Source organism: Rhipicephalus sanguineus, chromosome 5 (assembly GCF_013339695.2).
Source record: "Rhipicephalus sanguineus isolate Rsan-2018 chromosome 5, BIME_Rsan_1.4, whole genome shotgun sequence".
NCBI classification, from domain to species: Eukaryota; Metazoa; Arthropoda; class Arachnida; order Ixodida; family Ixodidae; genus Rhipicephalus; species Rhipicephalus sanguineus.
Window position 1 is genome coordinate 167,092,125 of NC_051180.1, and position 21,107 is coordinate 167,113,231.

Sequence of the window (21,107 nt, forward strand, 5' to 3'; positions counted from 1 at the left end):
TACCACGTATTCCCATGCGATCTACAGTGTCGGGAAGCGTAATATTCTGTCACAAAGGAGCGCTAAAACAGCCGCGCGCCGCCGCATCCTGACTACAGCATCAAGCCACTGCGCTGACAGCTACCCCCAACGGGTGCGCGCAACGAAAAAAAAAAAGACAAGCATCAAAAGGCGCCCGGGGCGAACCCCTACCCTCTCCACCGAGAACGCCGTCGCGGTCGCGACAGCCTAATAGCCACGCAGATCGGGAGAATTCAAGAAATCAAAGTGGATCCGACCGATTCCGCAGACGAACCGGCGAGACGAATCCCTTTCCCCTAGCTGTCGCTGCGCTACGTGCTACGAGCCGAACAATCACTTGGAGTGTTCGCGAAACCGGGAAGGATCCAAACGAGAGACGACGGAGGGTAGGACGGTAGGGTGAAGTCGGCGAAAAAATTATTTTGTTCGTGTGAGTCGTGTAGTGCGGTCAGTTGATCTTGGATAATCGAGTGATGACACCGTGGGAGCACTGTTTAGAAGAGTGTCGCCGAATGACGGTGACCAGAGCTGGATATTGTTTGAGTGTTTCATGGAAGAGAAATATACGAGAAACGTTCGAAGAATTGTGGGCTGCACACGTTTGGTGAATGTTCAAGGCCTTTAAGTGTTCTTGGATAGTTCCTAATGGATGAGAGTGCATTTGTAGCACGGTAAGTTTGTTCCTGTTGTTTTAAACACCATCTAAGTGATGTTGTGAGTTGCAATTGATACCTGCCGAGTGTGGATGTTTGCGTGGTGCTTGTACTGCCTTAACTCTGAATATATTTTGTTTGTGTTGTCAACTCCTGGCTCTAACTATTGCTTTGGACCACAACCGGCATTAGTTGGCGCACTAAAAGGACCTACATTTAAATTGTGTGTGCTTTCGTGGTGCGTTTCGGTGGACCGATAAGTCAGCCCATGGAACTTTCCCGGCGACTGCCTGCCCATTAACGGGATCAGTGACTGAGTGACACTTTTCATTTCAGTTGAGTCAAACGGGCAGCATTCATGGAGAGTATTGAGGCCCACTCTACAAAACATTGGTACTCCAGGGCAAACTGTTCACATATGTGGGGTAATCGGCAGTTCTAATAACGACTTCAATATTCAACCTGTAATGTGCAACTATAAAACGCCTTATCCATGGCCTGATTGGAGTAAGTGTCGGGCGTACAAACGCGGCTGTCGAAGCGCTTCTCCGTGAACAGCTGGACCGTTGTGGTGGCGCCAGAGCGGGCGCAAGGAGAACTAGGCCCCGGACGCCGTTTCGGCGCCACGCAGCAGGCCGCACCTGTTTTTTATGTAGCGGCCGTGGCACCACGCTGGAATGTGTTAAAACGCAAAAATTTCTTGAGGAAAATATGTCATAGAATTTGAGGAAAATATGTCATGGAGTTTGAGGAAAATATGTCATGGAATACACATGTATCAAAACATGTCCCTGAATTAGGCAAAACTGTAGGCGGCATGTATAAGCTATCAGACCTTCTATCATTATGGCTTAAAAAGGCTATATACTACGCCCATTTCTATTCTCAGTTATCTTACTGCGCACTAGTATGGGCAAAAACGTCTCCTCAGAACCTCAACAAACTACTGATGTTACAGAAAAAAAAGTTCTTAGAATATCTGAAAATATTTATCGGCTTCCTAGCGAACTACGCACTCATCAGCTCTTTTTAAATCATGATCTTACCAGAGCAAGTAACCTTTACACATATAAACTAATAATTTATACTCACAAAAACAAACTTCATCAGCATTCAGTAGACAGCTCCTGCCGATACACTCTCCGAAATCAACTAAGACGAGTTCCCTCTTCTCGCACACGTTACGGAGAATGCCTTCTACACTGCCAGATAACAACAATATTGAACAAATTTTTAAATAGTATCGACTTCGAACTGCCTGAATGTAAATTCAAGAAACATGTGCGAAGTATGTTGTTGCACATGTAACAACTGCTCAAACAGCACTAGCTATCTTTTGTTATCATGTTTTTTACAGATTTCTTTCTTTTGTTTAAAAATTGTTCTTTTTGCGCATGTGCATACAAGATTTATGTGACCCATGTACATTTGTGTGTTTATTTTGTTCACTAAAAGGAAAAGAAATGAGCTCTTAGTTTGGCCTATGCACGTACAAATGCCCGCTGCTCCTGAACGGGTTTTTCGGCTCTCTCAAGATGTCTCCGACATCTTTTCGCCTAAGGATCTCTGACTTGATGTTGTTGGAAATAAACTTTACTTGACTTGATATACAGCTTTCACATTGAGTAATGTACAGGTGTATTTAAGAATGTATATTTTTTTATGTGCAGCCACCGTCACGGTTACTTGTAGGACATTTCCGATTTACGGGCCCGCAGCCGCAATAAACATTGCCCGCACTTGATGTCGTGCTATTAATGCATACGCACTAATTTTTGTTGAACGAGGTAATTTAATGTGCGTCCTCGTTTGCTACATCAGCATCTCAAATGAAAGATTTCGTGTAATATTTGGGCAGGAGGTGGTCGCGCATTCTCAAGTAACATATCTGACGAACTTTTCGAACCGCGACTTAGGCGTGTGTTGGCGCAATGAAATTATCGCGGCACATATTTTTCTTACGTGTGGTAAACGTGAACTATAGCTTTTTTTTTTCACTCATGAGTTCCTGCAGAATCCAGGAAAATTTTGGACTAATCCTATCCGAATGATTAACGATCGAAAATAGAAAAGCCTAATTGGAAGAGTAGTCGTACTTGTGGCAAAGTGCGCCGAGAATCCAGCCGCCACGTCTGTGTCATCTGAGTGGAACTTGATCCAGAGTCCGTTAGCAAGCGTGATGTTCATCGGGGTCTCGTCTCCGCAGAAGCGGCCCAGAAGCTTGCCGTGAGCGTTGCGCTCGCGGATTTCCAGGTAGTCCTTGTTGCAGAACTCGCTCTCCTCCAGGGAAAACAACCTGCGACATTTACCCCCGATAAGTAATGCAATTAAACGCGATATAGTTACTGGCTGCCTTCTTGACTGATGCTAACAGCGCAGAATAAACGGGACGTAAAGATACGAACGCAGACACCAATAACTCTGATAGTTTGTTGCATCTGCGATTTTCTTCGCGCCCTATTTATAGTGCAGGGGCAACACGAATAAAAAAAAATGCCATATTACAATGATTCTAGCTTTTTCGGTGCCTTTTAATGGAAGATTGTGCGTTTTTTTGTAGAAATAAAAAAAAAAGCTTGAAAATAATATGCACGCACATATGTAAAGATGGCTGCAGACTTGTTCAGGAAGCTTTATCGTGGTAAATATATAAAGAAAAGTGCTATAAAATAAAATGATAACATAGGTTCGAAAAACCTAGGAATGCCCGAATTAAAAAACGACGATGAGATATCGTTAATAAGTATCTCACACACGTAGAGGTGGGACCCAGTTTTCGTTGTCCAAGCTTTATGTAGTCAAGCAATTTTAGGTTTTTTGAAGTATCGCCTGTGTGTTCGTGTAAAGATGCTTAAAGTATTTTTAAAAGCTGAAATGATGTGTAAATGTACGCCAGGTGAAGTCACTAGACCCAGCTACGCCATTAACGTGTGAATTGGCTCCATCGACATGCAATTAATTGAGCACCGAAAGGATTAAAGCTGCGGGTGAAAGACATGATCTTGCATTAGTAATGTTTATTTTTATCGACTAAATGGGAAGTTATTCAGAAGTGTTAAAAAGGCCTTTCTGAAGACATTTGGTCAGACGTGTCACTTACTGCGTGGTAGATGACTGGCGAACATACATGCAAGTTATATATGCAAAGGCAAGTCTTTGCATTATATAAGCAAAAACAAGCTTTCTCGCTGCAAGGAAGCCATCTCTTGATGATAACTTACACATTACACTTCAAGTACACTTTAGATGCGAAAATGTTTTCATTAGCCAATTGCCGAATCAAATTAAAATCCTGGCATTTCAGACAAAGGTCTGAATTTCTTCGAGAAGAAATATCAATTACGAATAGCTGGTGCTTAAAAAACTTTACGAAAATTACGAAAAGCTGGTGCTTAAAAAAGTTTAGGTAAGCTCGCAAAAAGGTTACACGACTAAACTGACATAACGTTGCAGCAGAAAAATATGCTTATTGCAGTTCTGTAAACGACATATCTGTTAAGCAACTGAGGTTCAATCTGCTTTTATTTGAAGAATACGCGTTGCATTAGATTTTGTGAAAAGCTATTGTATCCAAAAAATAACCCGCTCCAAAAGTCACTTAATTTTAACATTAAAAAATAGATACTAAAAACGCTGTTAAATAACGCGCAGCAAATTCCTAGCAAGACGATTTCCACGTTCGCACTTATTTAAAAGGTTTGTGAGGTTTAACGTCCCAAACGTGTATTTGAAGGGAGTGCCACAGGTGAGGTTTTATCTCAACGAAAGCGACCCACTATTAGTAGGAGCAAGGTAAGGCAACAAAGAACACTTCATACTTACGAAAAAGTCAACAGCATCATGTTCCCTTCGGCAGCATTGATCCTCCAGACGCAGTCAACAGAAGGCGTGTACGTTTCTGGGTATCCGGGGCTGGCCACGTTCCCTTCTAACGAATTGGTTGTGCCGCCGCAGCCTGCAGTTTTTGTTTGTCAGATCGAGTGTTCAGTAATTTGTTAGTGATAGGTTAGACGCAATAGCTGCAATTCCAAACGCCATATAACGTGATAGCTATGAGGCCAGACATTGGGCCTTCCACCACAATTCCGGACAAAACAGCATATACCTATATATAAACGAAAAGTATAGTAACAAAAGTATACCAAACAGTTATCATGAATTAAAAAAAATCACAGTTTCCACGCAAGTGTGTAGAAATGCATGCGATGGCAACAAATTGGAATGTTACACGAAATGAGGCTCGCAGTTACCTCTTACGGATCCGATCTCGCGCAGCTACGGTCGCTCCAGGGAGAGAAGCGGCGGTTTTCGTGCTGTTTGTCGTCTCAACGCGAAGTTAGCGGTGACAGAACAACACGTAAAGGGTGTACAGTCGGACCCACATATATCGAACTCTACAAAAAGGTAATTAGTTCGATATATCGATTCCGTATAGAACTTTTAAAGAACTTTCCGTGTTTTCGATGCGAATTCGGATGCGCAAGTTGGCTTCACGGATCAGCTTCACGATAATGCAAGTTAGGCGACACACGGTAGTTGTAACAGCGAAGCTGTTCTAGCTCGGCGTAAAATCTGTGGTTGTGTCTGAAAACTATCGTCATCATGAACGGCTATGTGCCACATAATTTGGGCAATTCCCACTACTCACCGCTACGGCGTGGCCTGTAATAATCCTGATGGTTGAGAGAACGAGTACACAGAGAGAGAGCGAAAGAAAGAAAGGTAGAAAGAACCAGAGAGACAGAAACAAAGAAAGAAAGAAAAAGATAAAAATTCTTGCCGAAAAAAAAGCCACAGTTTCGCCCCAAGGGCGAAGCAATGAATGCGACAGCAAGAAATTGAAATGTAACACGAAGAACCAGAAGCAGCTCGATAGTTGCAGCGCGTCGCTGAAGCACAAAGAAGGACGCCCTAAAAGAACGCACTGGCATGCACAGGGCAAGCGTGAACTAACTGTCACAGTTGTTACGTCTACGTGCTTGAGCAACGCGCTGCAATAGTCGACAATGGAGAATCAGACGCTCTTAGATATTTCTTCTTCTTTTAAACTGCGGCGCGTGGAGTGACCCCCTGCGTCTCATGACACATGGGGGCGTCTGATGCAAGGTGTGCACGGTGTTCTTTTTTTTTTCCTTCCGCATCACGAGTGGGTACATGAAATGGCCACTTTGTCGTGCGCGTCTCAAGGGCAGTTTTTGAATTGAAAGATAATTGGGAGCGCTGCGTCTGCAAGTGTCGACAATGGACAATCAGGCGCTCTCAGATATTTCTTTTTCTTTTAAAGGGCCCCTCACCAGGTGACATAACGAATTTTAGTTAGACATTGGAAGTTGTTGCGAGCCCAATAAGGAGCATTATGCCACAAGAATTTTTCTAATCGGTCCGATGGAAGCCGAGAAAAACAATAATTTGTAGCGGCGCGAAACCATGATGCGAGGAGGCGAGCTGCAAACCCTTGCCGCTCGCGCCGTGTAGCCTTCCCAAGCCAAATCCCTTCCCTGCCCTCTTCGGCACGCGAGCGGGAGGATCACATAACGCATACGCATGAACACGTCATGCGCACACAATGTCACGAACGCATGACGTGCCCGAACCAGCCCGAGCCCCCGAGACGCGAGCGTTGTTGTGGCGGCGTTCTTTGCGCTTCGTCTCTGCAAGTTATGCCGAATGCGCCCTCGCCGATCACTTGGCTTTCAACCTAATACTGAACACGAAAGCTGCGACATTTGTACGGACGCGAGACTAGCGGTGTGCCGCATGAACATCTAGTTAGACGCGGGAGGATAAATGAGCCTAATAAGCGCTGGAATGCGGTGGAAAGTTAGTTTCGTTGTAAGGGGTGGCGTCTGCACGATGCGCAAAGCGCGAGAACACGAACGCGTGCAAAACAGAGGTAGATTAGTCTCGAATCTCGCTGCGATTCGCAGTAAAAATTAAAAAAAGACAACGCACTCATTCCGTTTGTGCGTTTTATTATTGTTCTCAAGTTTTATTCATCCATTCAAGCAACAAATTACACAAACTACACGTCGTGTCAAATATTTATCGCAGTGTCACGTGCTACTGTTGGCGACGTCAGAGCACAGTCGTCTACGTAGAGGACCGACGTCACAGCACTACCATCTACGGAGGGCCATTCTCTCATGTACGTCATCCCCTCATTCTCTGGGCGCGCGGCCGCGAGAAGAAGGGCAAGCAGCGTTCAGCTTGAAATTTGACCCATTTCTGCGGCGCGTAGCGTTGCAAATTTTGGCAGACGTGATCGTGAACGCCCAGTGTATGCATTGCGCTAGTCAGCTCAATATTGTCAAACCTGGTGAGGGGCCCTTTAAACGGCGGCGCTTGGAAGGCCCCCCTCCCCCTGCGTCTCCAGCCACACGGGGGCGTCTGATGCAAGGTGTGCCCGGTGTTCTTTGTTTTCTTTTTTCTTCTTCCACATCACGAGTGGATACAGAAAAGTGCCACGTTGTCGTGCATGTCTCAGGGGCAGGTTTCAAGTTGAAAGAAAATTAGGAGCGTTGCGTGATAGAAAACGCACTCAAACTTCTCCGAGATTTGATAACCACCAGCGGTATATAGTGTATATAAATAGCTCGCCGTTATTTCGCCGGCGCATACATGGCATGTGGTTGAGCCAATAAAGAAAAAAAAATGGCGTGTGGTTGAGCTGTATAACGCAGCACGCTGGGGAGCGAGGGGTTGCTGATTCGAATCCGCGGTCAGGTGCTTCAGAATTTTTTCTCCTGCTTTATTTTTCTTTGTGCCTTTATTGTATATTAGATACACATACATATCCGGGGCATGACGGCGACGGCAAAAATCAGCCGAGAGTATCTATATAATCGCTCTCGCAATAAAGAATAACTCGCCGTTATTTCTCTGGCGCATACGTGGTGTGCGGTTGAGTTGTCTACCGCAGCGCGCTGGGGAGCGAGGATATTCTTCACGAGGAGGGATTCGAACCGACGTGCCCTCGATCCGAAAGAGAGCGTCCTATACACTCGGTTATCTAGGCACGTTGGTAGAGAATAGCATAGCCTTGTATAGTATAGTGTAGCAAGGGGGTGGGAAAGAGAAGTGAGCGTGAGGGGGAGAGATGTGATGGTGAGTAGGAGGGAAAGGCGGGGGGGAGGAAGAGCAAAGCGTAGGACAGAAAGAATGAGAGAGAGAGAGAGACAAAAGATAGACAGAAAGAGGAAGCAAGCATCGCGTCACCTAGCGACCAGATACCGCACCACCTGGCCAAGCAGCCCATGCGCAGTAGCTAAGACACGTCCACTGACGTGGATATCGCGCGCAACCTCCGCTCTATAGTGCGTAGCCTTGCTGCGCCCGATCATGTCCAGAGAGTCATGGGGCGTCCTAAGAAAGTGCGTACTCCCGAAGAGGAAGCCACGCATCTCGAAGCTAGACGTGTCGGTCGACGGGGAGTAACAGCGGCGACGGGCCCGTGCTTCGCGGTGCCATGCTTTTCGCGACTTAGTTCAAACTTCCCGCAATATTTTTACTTATTTTATTTTTGCGTGGTTTGTATTTGGCGGTGGAGGTTATACGCAGGGGCGGGTTGTAGGTGAGATAATACGGTATCGATACGGGCCTCCTGATTACACCGCTCACTCTCCCAAATGCATGCGGACAAGTCCGCTTCCGTGAGAAAAAGCCAGCTTCTTGGGGAGTTTCGCACTATATCAAGTGCTCAGGCTATTTTAGGGGCGAAGCTCCTTAAGGCGGCACCCGTTCGTCCCTCGTCGTAGTGCGTAACCAGTCTTACGCTTTGACCTCCAAGGTGGTGCCGGTGGGAGATTTCTCCTGTGCGTTGTTGAACAATAAAAAATTCGCAGCGTGCGCGTTAACTAAAAGCCGAATTCTTCTGTCTCTCATTCTCCATTAGCAGCCATTGGCATGTTCCAGTAGGAAACGTTAGTAGAAGTGTAAGTGTTAGCTAAAAGCAGACTTCTTCTGTCTCTCATTCCCATTAGCAGCCATTGTTTACCTCCAAGGTAGGGCCTGGTGAGATTTCTCCTGTGCGTGATTAAACAATAAAAATTTTGTTCAAAACGCCGTTGATTGATGAAATAAACCAACGAAAGACGCCAGATGTTCTCTAAAAGCAAAACGAAAGAACGCCAGATGTTTCTAAAGCAAAACGAAAAGACGCCAGCTGCTTAACGAAAGACGCCAGATGTTTTCTAAAGCAATGGTTTTCTAAACAATGAAAATTCACAGCGTACATGTAAAATTAAAGTGAGCTGCAAGTCGTCATAACTCATCGAACCTTTAGTATAAACGCGCCCGATCTCACGTCGGTGATGATGTACTGGGCAGAATTCACGGAAGATTCACGGTTTACCGATGAACCTCCGCAGCTTCGCCCACTCATCATCATTCACTCCGTGGATATGCTGTGATTTTTTGTTCGATGCAGCCGTTGAATTTCCTATGCATTGAAGTTAATACATTGCCGTGTTCGAAAATAGTTGGTTATAAAGAATAATTCCATGTAGCCGAGTTCGACATAGTAGAGTTAGACTGTACGAGCTGTCTACTGATGTCTGCTGAGATAGCGCAGGCCAGTGCGGGCGACCACGCCCTTTTGATCAAAGTTCGTAGTTTGTACTCGATCGCATATGCACGTGCGCATAATTTAGGAATGCATACTGTAGGCTTTTGGCTCTGCTACGCTCTATAATTAAGGTGCTTCACTACATACACGTAAATTTCGCCGAAGGTAACCTCAAATCTCACTGCACAAGGATGCACGACTGTGCCCCTTCCTTTTGTGAATACGCTTTACTGCAATGCTTAGGTATTTTCACCGCATAGTATATTATTATTGTGCAAACGTCGGATTCAGGCAGCCATCACTAATGCGGCGGGTATAAGACCCTCGTCAAACAAGAAATGCGTTGCACTCAAAGAAGCAATAGTCGTGAACACAACACATGAGCATCCACTTAGATATGTTGGCGGTACTTTCGTGTACGAATACTCACAGTGCGGATATATTAGCTATCACTCATCAAGAACTCGCGGGGAAAACCATGACATTGAGCCTCTCATACAACACCCCCCCTATTACAGATCGAGAAATAAGGCAACACTATGTCATCATCACTAAGGTTAAGAAAGGGATTTCATTGAACTTCATTTCGTAAAAATGTCTATAAACAGACGCTTTCTGCTCCGAACAACCAGAAAGCTAATAACTGTCCTTTTAACTGCTGTTATACGCAAATACGACAAATCGCGCTTATATTAGCGGGCTTGATCCCGTCTGTCTGACCTTTTTTGTCCCGTTTATTGCGCTTCATTGTACCAAGTACGCATCACCAGCTGACCCGAACTTCTACTCTTCTAAAATATTAGAACAGAACTTTACGATCGTTTTATGGTTGAAAGATGCGTATTCAGGCATCTAAATAGTATTTTTTATTCTTCATGCCACGCAAACTGTGTCTTGAGATGCTCTTGCTGTCTCATGATCCTGCATGAACATGTGATTAGCTGCCCACTAAACTGACACATTATTACCTCTCTTCATTCTGGGCTTTCTTAATTTATTGCAATTATACTCCCGATCAAATACTGTTTTTTAAGCTGAATTTAACATATCCATCAGTCTTTTTAGGTGGATAAAGCTCCTGAACAGACAGATGAATGTAATGACTAAGAGCTGCATGCTCGTAAGATCACACGCTCTCTGTCAAACACAGAGCGCTCGTTATGTGAGCCACTCGCGATTTCGAACTCACCGGAGCTGAATGTGCCGTAGTGGGCCCTGAGGATGGCCTGCGACGTGTGCACCAGTAGTGCACCTCCTCGGGACACGATGACCGGCGGAAGCTGGGCAGTGCACAACGTGTGCAGCACGGGCGAGTCGAAGCTGTCGCCGTCGTGCACCGTCACGTTCGACTGCGTGCACTCGTTGGGTGGCAGGCTCAGGTGTGTGATTGTCAGGCTCACTTGCTCGTCTGCGTAAAATGATTTAAATGCAAAAGTATAAGAGGAATGGAGGAACAAGACGGTATTGTTGCCATCCGTACGCAAAAGAAAGCCAAGGTGTCGCCTCCTGCCCTTTCATTTCCTCTTTCTTGTTATGACGACACTGATATTAGATACACTGCGAATTACGAATCTACTTTCTATTACTTCACTTCCAGTGGGCTTCACTTCCAGGTCACCGGTTATACCGCATGGTCATTGATATTTTCGTTGTTCTGCTTATAACTTTATATTAATTTTTTGGTCAGTGTTTTCGATTGCTTATGTACTTCCGCAATGGACGGAGTGATTAATAAGTGACGCGAAAAAGTGCACGTGAATACGTGATATTCCAAAAAATGGCATGTTGTGGACCTCAGCTATATTTAACCAAGAACCGTGACACGAAATCACACGAATAAATTAAAGGGATATTGATATTTTCAGGGAAATATGAAAGAAGGCCGGAAAAACAGTAAGGAAGTCCAAATGAAACATCTGTGACTATGCAAGCCCGCACGAAGCAGAAAGAAAATCAAACATAGCCGAGTAAACAGAAAGATTTGTGCCTGCTCTTTATTATCTTTAAAAGTGAGTGGGGAATCAGAACATGCAGGGCAAAATATATTATGTCAATTTCGTGTACTCGGAGAGCAATACATGAAATTATCCGGGTATCTGGTTATGTTATGCATATCATTTGCCTGGCTAAAACGGGTGACGGTCCTCGAAGCATAGACTGCCACTAGAAACAAGCAAGTTATCAGGCTATATTTTACTCGTACGTAGCATGATGGTAAACTTCACAGTACCGTACGTATTGTGAATTTACAATGCTCTATCGTGAATACTTCGGGCACAAAACCGGCACCTGCGTAGTGCTTTACTATGAAGTTCAACGAAAGAGGCAACGAAGACTGGCAATTCTTTGGGTGGAATGGTTCGTCAGCTTACTTGGCTGCGATGTACGGATAATCCACGAACACTCGGTGTCGGGACTGTAGTGCGGATATTCCTTCGTGGCAAAGACTCCTCCCATGTCCGCGTTCAACGTAGCTCCACAACCTGCATTGAGATGTGAAGTACGCCAGTGATTTACCGTGTATAAACGTCAGACTCTGCCCAGGCGGCGCTGCGAAAAACACCGCCACGAGCGCCTTTATCGCAGCCCTGCCTCTGACTGGTGTAGTGCAAGCGAATATCCATAGGCCACAATAGACACCCCTCTTTCGTTTGTGTCGAGGCATGGTTTCCTGAAAATCAAAGACCTGGAAAGCTTATTTCGCCGATCCACGCTTCATAAAAGTAGGAAGCTGATCAATGCGAACTGCGGGTACAATGCCAAAGAAATTTCAGCTATTTCGGCGCGTTGCAACATAAAAGTACGAGCGAGCATCGCACGAAATCGAATTTGAGACAAGGCCTCCAACGTACGTTCTCCAGCGCCCAAATGCGTTAAAAGCGGGTATATACGTAATGCCAAAGCGACGAAGTACATACACGATAAATTTAGCTGTGTATCTTATGATCAGCGCTACAAAGCTCGTTTTATCAGGGACAAGTGGCGCCGCCGATTTCAGCCTTGTCAGTTGCATTCTCTGTTCATCTCTCGCTTCCTGTGCGTTGGACTGTTTTATTACGCAACTTCGAATGTTCTGTTGACAATTGTCTTCGGTTTTTAGATACTGCAAATGGAGATACATGCGTGTCCGCTTTCGCGGGGTACAGCCGAATGCAAAAGAAACCTGATGGTGCTGACAACCAGCATTTTGTAATTTACTGACGCATGTGTGAGCATTTGCTAGTTAAAAACGGAACATTGAGCCTTCATAACGTACAGTCGAGCGCGATATGAAGGTTATCACGCGAGCTTCGACCGACCTAGCGTCTCAGCGGCCTAGCGGTCGGAACAGTGAAAATCAAGATTACGCATTCTTCTCGCCCTCGTTGGCTGTTCCATGCTACAACAATCGCCCCTACGACGAACTCTACACCCTTTCTCTCCATTTCAAGCTTTCCATTTGTTGCGATCAAGTGTATTCTTCATTGGCTCTTATCTCCACGGACGATAACAAAATAGCTGGGAAAGATCTGGTAAAGCTGGTGCTTGGCACTGCTTCGTTTGAACGGCGTGCTAAGTTGAACAAAACATATCGCCTCGTCATAAAAGAAAAAAAAAAGAAATGAAAAATATATCTTTCTCAGACGGGAGTGATCGCAGCTTAAGGAACAGCAAAAAGAGTGAGTGATGCTTGCCTGATACTTCTCTCCTCGAAAGAGTGGGCCATGGCACTGTTGTAGTTCTTGGTCGACGCTGGTGCGATAACCTTCAAATCGCGCTCGACTGTACGCGCTTGATGCCGCGTGCAGACGATCGAATCAGATAATGGAAGGTCGCGTTGTGTGCGATGCTTGTCGCACATGTCTTGAGTCTGCTTCTAGCTGCTCACTCCGTGTTACACAGCTCGCGTCGCGGTCAGAGACTCTGCTGAGCTTCATAGTCAAGGGTGCCACGTTTTCCGTCAGGGCCACGCAATACAATAACAGCAGAGCCACATTATCACACTTTCTCAAGCGACCGGCTGTGGAGAATGCTAGTAATTCGCTTACCCAACACGTTCAGCGGTCCGTATCCAGCAATCTCGCTTCTCTGCTCCGTAAGACAGCTATTGAAATCGGTAAAATTGAACGGCGTTATTCAGTCCTTTACGTCCGTGGCAATTCACAACACAACGGTAGCGTCGATTGCGGCGTTACCGTTGTGTTGAAAAGTTTCGCCATAGTTCTGGCGAGTGATCCAAGAAGCACATCATGGCAGTTCGGTGGCACGTCCGACTATAAGAGATAAATTCATAGCTATCTTTCTGAGAGAAAATAACGAAATATTAAGCTAAATACTTGTCTAGCACTCGCTAGCTGCACATGGTTCCACAGAAAACTTTGCAAGGGAGACGGACTTTGCACTACTCAATTTCCTCCTTCTCGCTCTGACAGGTGGCGCTACGTGTCTTGCGAACATCCAGAGCCTGAAGTACATCCTTTGTCACAAATTAGCGCGTAATAAAGCGCGCGCGAGGCCGCTTTCAAGCAGCTGCGCGACAGAACGGCGCGAGTCGCGCGCCCAGGAAGCGCGAACGACGAAAAAACAAGCATCAAAAGACGCCGGCGCGCCGCATCCTCCTCACCTACTCGAGCCAAACGCAGGCAACACGATCGAACGCCCGGCAAAGCCTGGATCTTTCTAGAAGGAAAGGGTGACGCATGGCCGATGATGCCGCCGCGATTCGAACCTACGAGAAAGCTCTCGCCCTTTCTCTGGCCTTAGCTGTACTGCACGCCGAGGAACCCTCCCGACGCTTCTAGAAACCGGGGGAGAAGGGATAAAAGCGTGCGACGACGACCAGTCAGGAGGCCAGTGAAGTCAGTGAAGTAGTCAGTGAAGGAGTGAGCGAGCCAGTCGGCCCGGTGATGGTGAAGTTATGCGAAGTGTGGCTCCGTTAGCCAAAGAAGACGTGTTTATGATGGTGTGCGGTCAGTCGATCTGGAAGAATCCGATGACGACGCCGTGTGAGCCGTGACAAGTCACGACGACGGTTGAGCTACGACGATCAACGCTGGAGCTGGCGTGAGTGTTTCCTTGAAGAGAAGCATTCGTTTACCGTCCAAGTATTGCGGACTGGATACGCCAGTATCTATTCAGGACTTTAACTGTCGTTGAATAGTTGTAATGCATGCGATTGCATTCGTAGCGTGTGATCTGTTTGTTTGGCTCCCGTTGTGGAAACACGATCTGAATTATATTGTGAAGTTGTAACTAGTACCAGCCGAGTGCGCACGTGTTTTTGTAATATTTGTATTGCCTTAACTGAGAATATATTTCGTTTTCGTTTGTGTTATCGACTCTCGGCTCTGACTCGGTCTTTGGACCACAACCGGCGTCCGCTGGCGCACCAAAGGACCAACCCTAAATTGTCCGCGCTTTCGTGGTGCGTTTTCGAAGGGCCGTGACGCCAGCCCTTAGAATCCGACCGGCGATTGCCATTCCCATTAACGGGATTAGTGACAATTATTCTGGCGTCCGCGACACAGGACCTTTTGGTGCAAAAGTGTGTCCAAAGTAGGGAGAAAGAGCCTTGAGACGTTGATAGTGCTCGCGAACGATTTTTGAGTGCTGCACCGCGTTCTCGCTAACCTGTGTGCATAGAGTGTTTTGGTATTCGAAGTTAGGCAGAGGTTTTGTGCACGCGGCTAGGTTATCGTTGACGGGCATCATGGATCTTGAGAAGTTAGTTGCCCTTGGTGAAAAGATGGATCTTTCTGGGGCCGAACTACGAAAGTGGGTTAGCCTAAAGGAAAAAGAAGAAAGAGAAAGAGTTAAGGAAGAAAAAGCAGCAGAGCTCGAAAGAGAGAGGTTGGCGGCTGAGAGGGCCATCAAAGAGAGAGAAGCAGAGCTAGAGAAAGAGAGGCTAGCAGCTGAGAGGGAGAGAGAAGAAAGAGAGGCGCAAGAGAGACAGATGCAAGCTGAGATGGCTGACAGAGAAAGGCAACGGCAGCACGAATTGGAACTCGAACGGCTCCGTTTGCAGCAGCGCATAGAAACTTCCGTCCAGGCTAGAGCCGAGAGCAGTGAAAGGGAAGATCATAGCTTCCGATTGAACCCAAGCAAACTGCTTGTGGCGTTTGACGAGAGGAAAGATGACCTTGATGCATACCTGCACAGGTTTGAGACGATAGCTAGAAGCCAAAATTGGCCGGAGCAGCAATGGGCAACAGCTTTGAGCACTTGTTTGAGTGGCGAAGCGCTCAGTGTGTACGGTAGGATGACACCTACCGATGCAGCTAATTACACGAAAGTGAAAGCTGCTTTGCTGAAGCGATTTAGATTCACCGTGGAGGGCTTCCGAGATCGGTTCCGTACGGGAAAGCCAGCTGATGGCGAGACGGCAACGCAGTATGCCGCGCGGCTCAGCCATTATTTTGACAGGTGGATCGAACTTTCAGAAATGGCGCAGGAGTACGGTGAGCTTAGAGAGCTTCTTATCAGAGAGCAATTTCTCACCAGTTGCCACCCGAGCCTTGCGCTGTATCTGAAAGAGAGAAGAGCTAAATCGCTCGAGGATATGCTTGAATTGGCCGATCAATTCTTGGAAGCACAAGGTGGCACGAATCTAGCCAAAGTAAAAAAGGAAGTTCACGAGGAGTCGAAGAAATCGGCACCTGAACAAAAGAAGCGTGCACCGGAGATTGTTCCGCGATGCTTTCTGTGTAACCGGGTGGGCCATCGCGCTAACAGTTGTCGGACCAACTTCTCACGCCCCAGTGGGATGAAGTGTTTCAAATGTGGACAAAGTGGGCACAGAGCAGACGCATGTCGAAGCGATGCGATTAAAGCCCACCAAGCGGCTTGTGCGTATGCCCCGCCAAACGAGGAAGCAGAAGAGACCAATGAGGAATTGGCCGATCTGAAAAGCGGGAAGAAGATGCATTTCATTGGTGCTGCGATGACAACAGACACAACGAAAGGAATGCCGACACTTAAGGGGAAGGTTGGTGGAAAGGAAGTCGCGGTATTAAGAGATAGTGGGTGCACCACTGTTATCGTACGAAAAAAATTGGTCCGAGAGAGCGATTTCACAGGCAACACCCAACCGGTTCGCCTGCTTGATAGTTCGATTCTAATGCTTCCTGAAGCCAAGATTGAGGTTGAGACCCCTTACTTCAGCGGGAGAGTTAGTGCCCTATGCATGAATAACCCCCTGATTGACCTAATCATTGGAAACATCGCCGGAGCGCGAGGGCAGGATGATCCTGAACGTTTGGGAGAAGCCCCGAAGATGGAGCTCTCGTCTGTTCAGGAACCGCGACACAAAGTAACCGCGGAAGAGGATCCCGGGAAAGATGTCGCCAGAGCTCATACTGAAGCCGAGGCGTCAAAGAATGTCAACAGTGAGGCACCAACGGTCACTGTACCGCATGTGAAGACGCGCCGAGCAGGTGATGTTGCCACCAAGCGGCCACCACCACCCGTGAGTGGAATGATGACGAAGGTGGTCGTCCAGGCAAAACACCACGACGCACAGAAGTTGGCGAAACCCCGCGAACGTTCTAACGAACGCGACCACGCCTTGCTAGCGTCGAACGTGTCGACGGCAGCAGAGACGCCCCCTCCGGCACCGTCAAATGGAACGGCTCGCAAGAAAAGGAAGAGGAACAAAAGGAGAGCGAGCGAGCACCGAAAGAAGGGACGCAAGCTCGACGCGATGATGACAGGATAGGGTGTTGGAATTGAATTTGTTTGAAGTGTTTTTGAGTTTGAATGTGTTGTGTTATTATACCCTGCGGGAAGTGTGTATGGCTAGTGAGCCCAAGTTTGCGTTATTTTATGTGTACAATGCTATTGATATAACTGTATAAGCGTTGTAAAGGAAGAGCTTTATTTTGTGCTTTTGCATTGTTGATATGAAATGTATGATGGTGTTTTGTACTTATGTACTTGTGTTTATCTTTCATATGTAGTGACATTGAAATGCCCTGTGAATTGTATTGATATTTCTATTGTGAATGTGACGCGCATTGTGTGAAGGACTGAGTTATGGACTCTATATGTGGGACATTTCTAGTTGTGTGTATGTGCGCGCTCATTTGTGTTGTTTGAATATTATGTGATAATATTCTTGAAGTGGGGGGCAGTGTCACAAATTAGCGCGTAATAAAGCGCGCGCGAGGCCGCTTTCAAGCAGCTGCGCGACAGAACGGCGCGAGTCGCGCGCCCAGGAAGCTCGAACGACGAAAAAACAAGCATCAAAAGACGCCGGCGCGCCGCATCCTCCTCACCCACTCGAGCCAAACGCAGGCAACACGATCGAACGCCCGGCAAAGCCTGGATCTTTCTAGAAGGAAAGGGTGACGCATGGCCGATGATGCCGCCGCGATTCGAACCTACGAGAAAGCTCTCGCCCTTTCTCTGGCCTTAGCTGTACTGCACGCCGAGGAACCCCCCCGACGCTTCTAGAAACCGGGGGAGAAGGGATAAAAGCGTGCGACGACGATCATTCAGGAGGCCAGTGAAGTCAGTGAAGTAGTCAGTGAAGGAGTGAGCGAGCCAGTCGGCCCGGTGATGGTGAAGTTATGCGAAGTGTGGCTCCGTTAGCCAAAGAAGACGTGTTTATGATGGTGTGCGGTCAGTCGATCTGGAAGAATCCGATGACGACGCCGTGTGAGCCGTGACAAGTCACGACGACGGTTGAGCTACGACGATCAACGCTGGAGCTGGCGTGAGTGTTTCCTTGAAGAGAAGCATTCGTTTACCGTCCAAGTATTGCGGACTGGATACGCCAGTATCTATTCAGGACTTTAACTGTCGTTGAATAGTTGTAATGCATGCGATTGCATTCGTAGCGTGTGATCTGTTTGTTTGGCTCCCGTTGTGTAAACACCATCTGAATTATATTGTGAAGTTGTAACTAGTACCAGCCGAGTGCGCACGTGTTTTTGTGATATTTGTATTGCCTTAACTGAGAATATATTTCGTTTTCGTTTATGTTATCGACTCTCGGCTCTGACTCGGTCTTTGGACCACAACCGGCGTCCGCTGGCGCACCAAAGGACCAACCCTAAATTGTCCGCGCTTTCGTGGTGCGTTTTCGGAGGGCCGTGACGCCAGCCCTTAGAATCCGCCCGGCGATTGCCATTCCCATTAACGGGATTAGTGACATCCTTCCATTCCATGTTTCAGGCACGGCATCTGGTCGGCAAACATCCGCTGCGCTCGTAGGTTGAATATCTGGTACGCCCGCAAAGATGCAATACACGCCAGTGCCGTGAGGTTGTCGTTTTGCAGACGGAAAAAATGACCCAAAAATGAATTATTGTTCCAAAGTATTGTGATCCCAGCACATGACTCACTTTCCCCTTAGTATATTTTGCACATATAACGTGTGCAGTGCTCACGGAAGGAAACATGTCAATTTAGGGTTAAGTAATGCCCATATACTATCATTTCAAACATCGGTCGTTTCTGTCGCATTGACGTAGTATTGGCTCGTACAGCTAAATCAGAGCTAACGTCACCTTCAGTGGCCAGAAATGCCGCGACAGGACGTAGTTATATTGAGCGCTTGTGCATACCAGCTGTAATACACAAGCTTTTTCAGATGAAATATATTTAAGGAGAGGTTGGTGCCTATGTAACTTAATAATAATATTATCTGGGGTTTTACGTCCCAAAACCAAAATATGATAATAACATATGCCGTTGTGAAGGGCTCTGGAAATTTCGACCATCTGGTGTTCCTTAACGTGCACTGACACCGCACAGTACATGGACCTCAAGCATTTCGCCTCCATCGAAATGCGACCGCCGCGGCCGGTATCGAACCGACGACCTTCGCGTCAGTAGCCAAGCACCATAACCACTTCTCCACCGCGGCGGACCCTATGTAACTCAGGAAGACATGAAAGGTTGGTGGCTCGTGTCTTCTAAAGTTGTATCCCACTGTGGGCTGTTTATGATGACACTTTCTGCGACGCGCTGCGCGACTCACGCACATTTGGCGACCCTGAGAGTTGCTGCACAACCCGACGCATGAACTCGGTTCGTAAACGAGAAACCTTAAAGGTTCACTTGCCTGTGGTGTAGCGTGCCTTAAAGCCCTTTCCAGCCGAGATTCCAGAGGCCTTCATTCTCAAACGAAGCTGGTTGGAGGTGCTGGTGATATTCACTTGATCCGGAAGAGAGTCACCACAGTGACGCAGCAACAATTTGTCACCGCCGGCGCGCAAGTTGTCGTAAACCTGAAACATGTATAACGATCACAGTCTTGTTCTATGTTTGCATTGTGGTTCTGCTATGCCTACAATCCTTTTTTTTTACGGTTTTGCGGTAACAATAATTTCTGGGGTTTTACGGGACAAAACCACGATATGCTTATGAAACACATCGTAGTGGAGGACAATGGAAATTTCGACCATTTGGTGCTCTTTAAAGCGCACTCACATCACACAGTTAACGGGCCTCAATCATTTCGCCTGCATCGAAATGCGCCCGCCGCGGCCGGGATCAAGCCCGCGTCTTATGGGTCAGCAGCTGAGAAACGTTACCATTACACCACCGCGGCGGCCATGGTTTTATGGCAGTGTGATAATAAAAAGTTACAGCAGTCTTGCCACTTCTACATTGATTGCTAAGCACGTTGTTCTGCTTGTAATTGAAGGCAAAAAATTTGGAGTAATTATTGCGTCGGTGGTGCATACGAATGCCCAGCGCTGCAGCCCCATCGCCAGCCCTGCGCAAGGCACGAGCTGGAGCTGCCTAGCCTGTGGTTGCTACAAAACTGCCCGCGCCTGTACAGTTGTTGTTGCTACTGTTCCGACCAAACCACCGCTTTTAGGGCAGTCTTTCCACTACATTTTGGTGGAGGTGCTGGGTTTATGTTGTTATACGTGTTTCTCATGTGTTGGCAATTCGCGCAGGAATAGAGAAAAGGAAACACAGTAAATGGTCGAAGCCGAAGTTAAACACAGAAGGCTCAGTCGAGACCAATGTAATCAAAAAAGCCCTGAAGAGGCCACTGCAGTTCCAATGTCTGTTAGTTAACGAGCCCGCCAGACACTATGGTCGTCTCAGCTGAGAACCATCGGTCAAATCAACATTCACGTAATGTTTATAGTTCGAACTCTGTCACTTATCGCAGGTAAAAAAGCGGTCGAAGACGAAAAGAGGACATACAGTAGACGCTCTCAGAGGAAAACGACAAGTAGACGCACACCACTGTGTGTGCGTACTTGGTGTCCTCTCTTCATCCTCGTAGGTGTTCTAGCCCCTCTTTATCACTGGAAAGTATGAAACAACTGTTCCGGACGAACACGCGAACGACGTCAAAACGCGCAGTGCATGATGGCACCCGCAAACTAAATTCAGCCGTTCGTCTCACAGTGCGAACATGACTAATGTGACGCCATTGCGGTACTCACGGCCAGGTAGCTGTCGGAGCAGTTGGTGCTGGCTGGCATGCCGAAGTCGAGTATCTGCAGATTGACCACGTGCCCCTGAGCGACGCGTATCTCCCACGTGCAGTCATCCTGGGCGTCGTAATTCTCCGGATAACCAGGTGACATGATCACCGCCGAAGGCGTCGAGAAGCGGCCGCCGCATCCTCGTCGGTCGAAGCGGTACGTGGCGCGGAAGCCCTTGCCCTGAATCGACAGGTCGCTGCGAAAGTGCACCGTCATCGTGCCACCAGGCGATATCAGCTCACTGACGCGACTTGAGGCGCTGCATATCTCGGCAATCTTGGGCGACGTGAAGTCAGGTCCAGCGTATACCTACGACGGGAGATACGATGTGACGGATCCCGTAAGTATGCGACGGTCTGGTAGGGAGAAGACGGGCAATGTCTAAGCTGTACTTTAGAACAGAGAAAGAGATCGAACGCCAGATGACACGCCAGGCCT

The 21,107-nt window shown here is 47.2% G+C and overlaps 1 protein-coding gene across 1 annotated transcript in view; it reads right to left on the reverse strand.

Moving 5' to 3' along the window:
- Window positions 1–21,107, reverse strand: part of LOC119394421 (cubilin) — a 230,161-nt gene that overhangs the window by 101,755 nt on the left and 107,299 nt on the right. The window contains exons 31-36 of the mRNA XM_037661722.2: window positions 20,628–20,978; window positions 19,283–19,448; window positions 11,610–11,720; window positions 10,427–10,645; window positions 4,497–4,629; window positions 2,771–2,970 (exon numbers count right to left, since the gene is read on the reverse strand). Coding sequence (XP_037517650.1) covers window positions 2,771–2,970; window positions 4,497–4,629; window positions 10,427–10,645; window positions 11,610–11,720; window positions 19,283–19,448; window positions 20,628–20,978 — 1,180 coding nt within the window. The remainder of the gene's footprint in view (window positions 1–2,770; window positions 2,971–4,496; window positions 4,630–10,426; window positions 10,646–11,609; window positions 11,721–19,282; window positions 19,449–20,627; window positions 20,979–21,107) is intronic.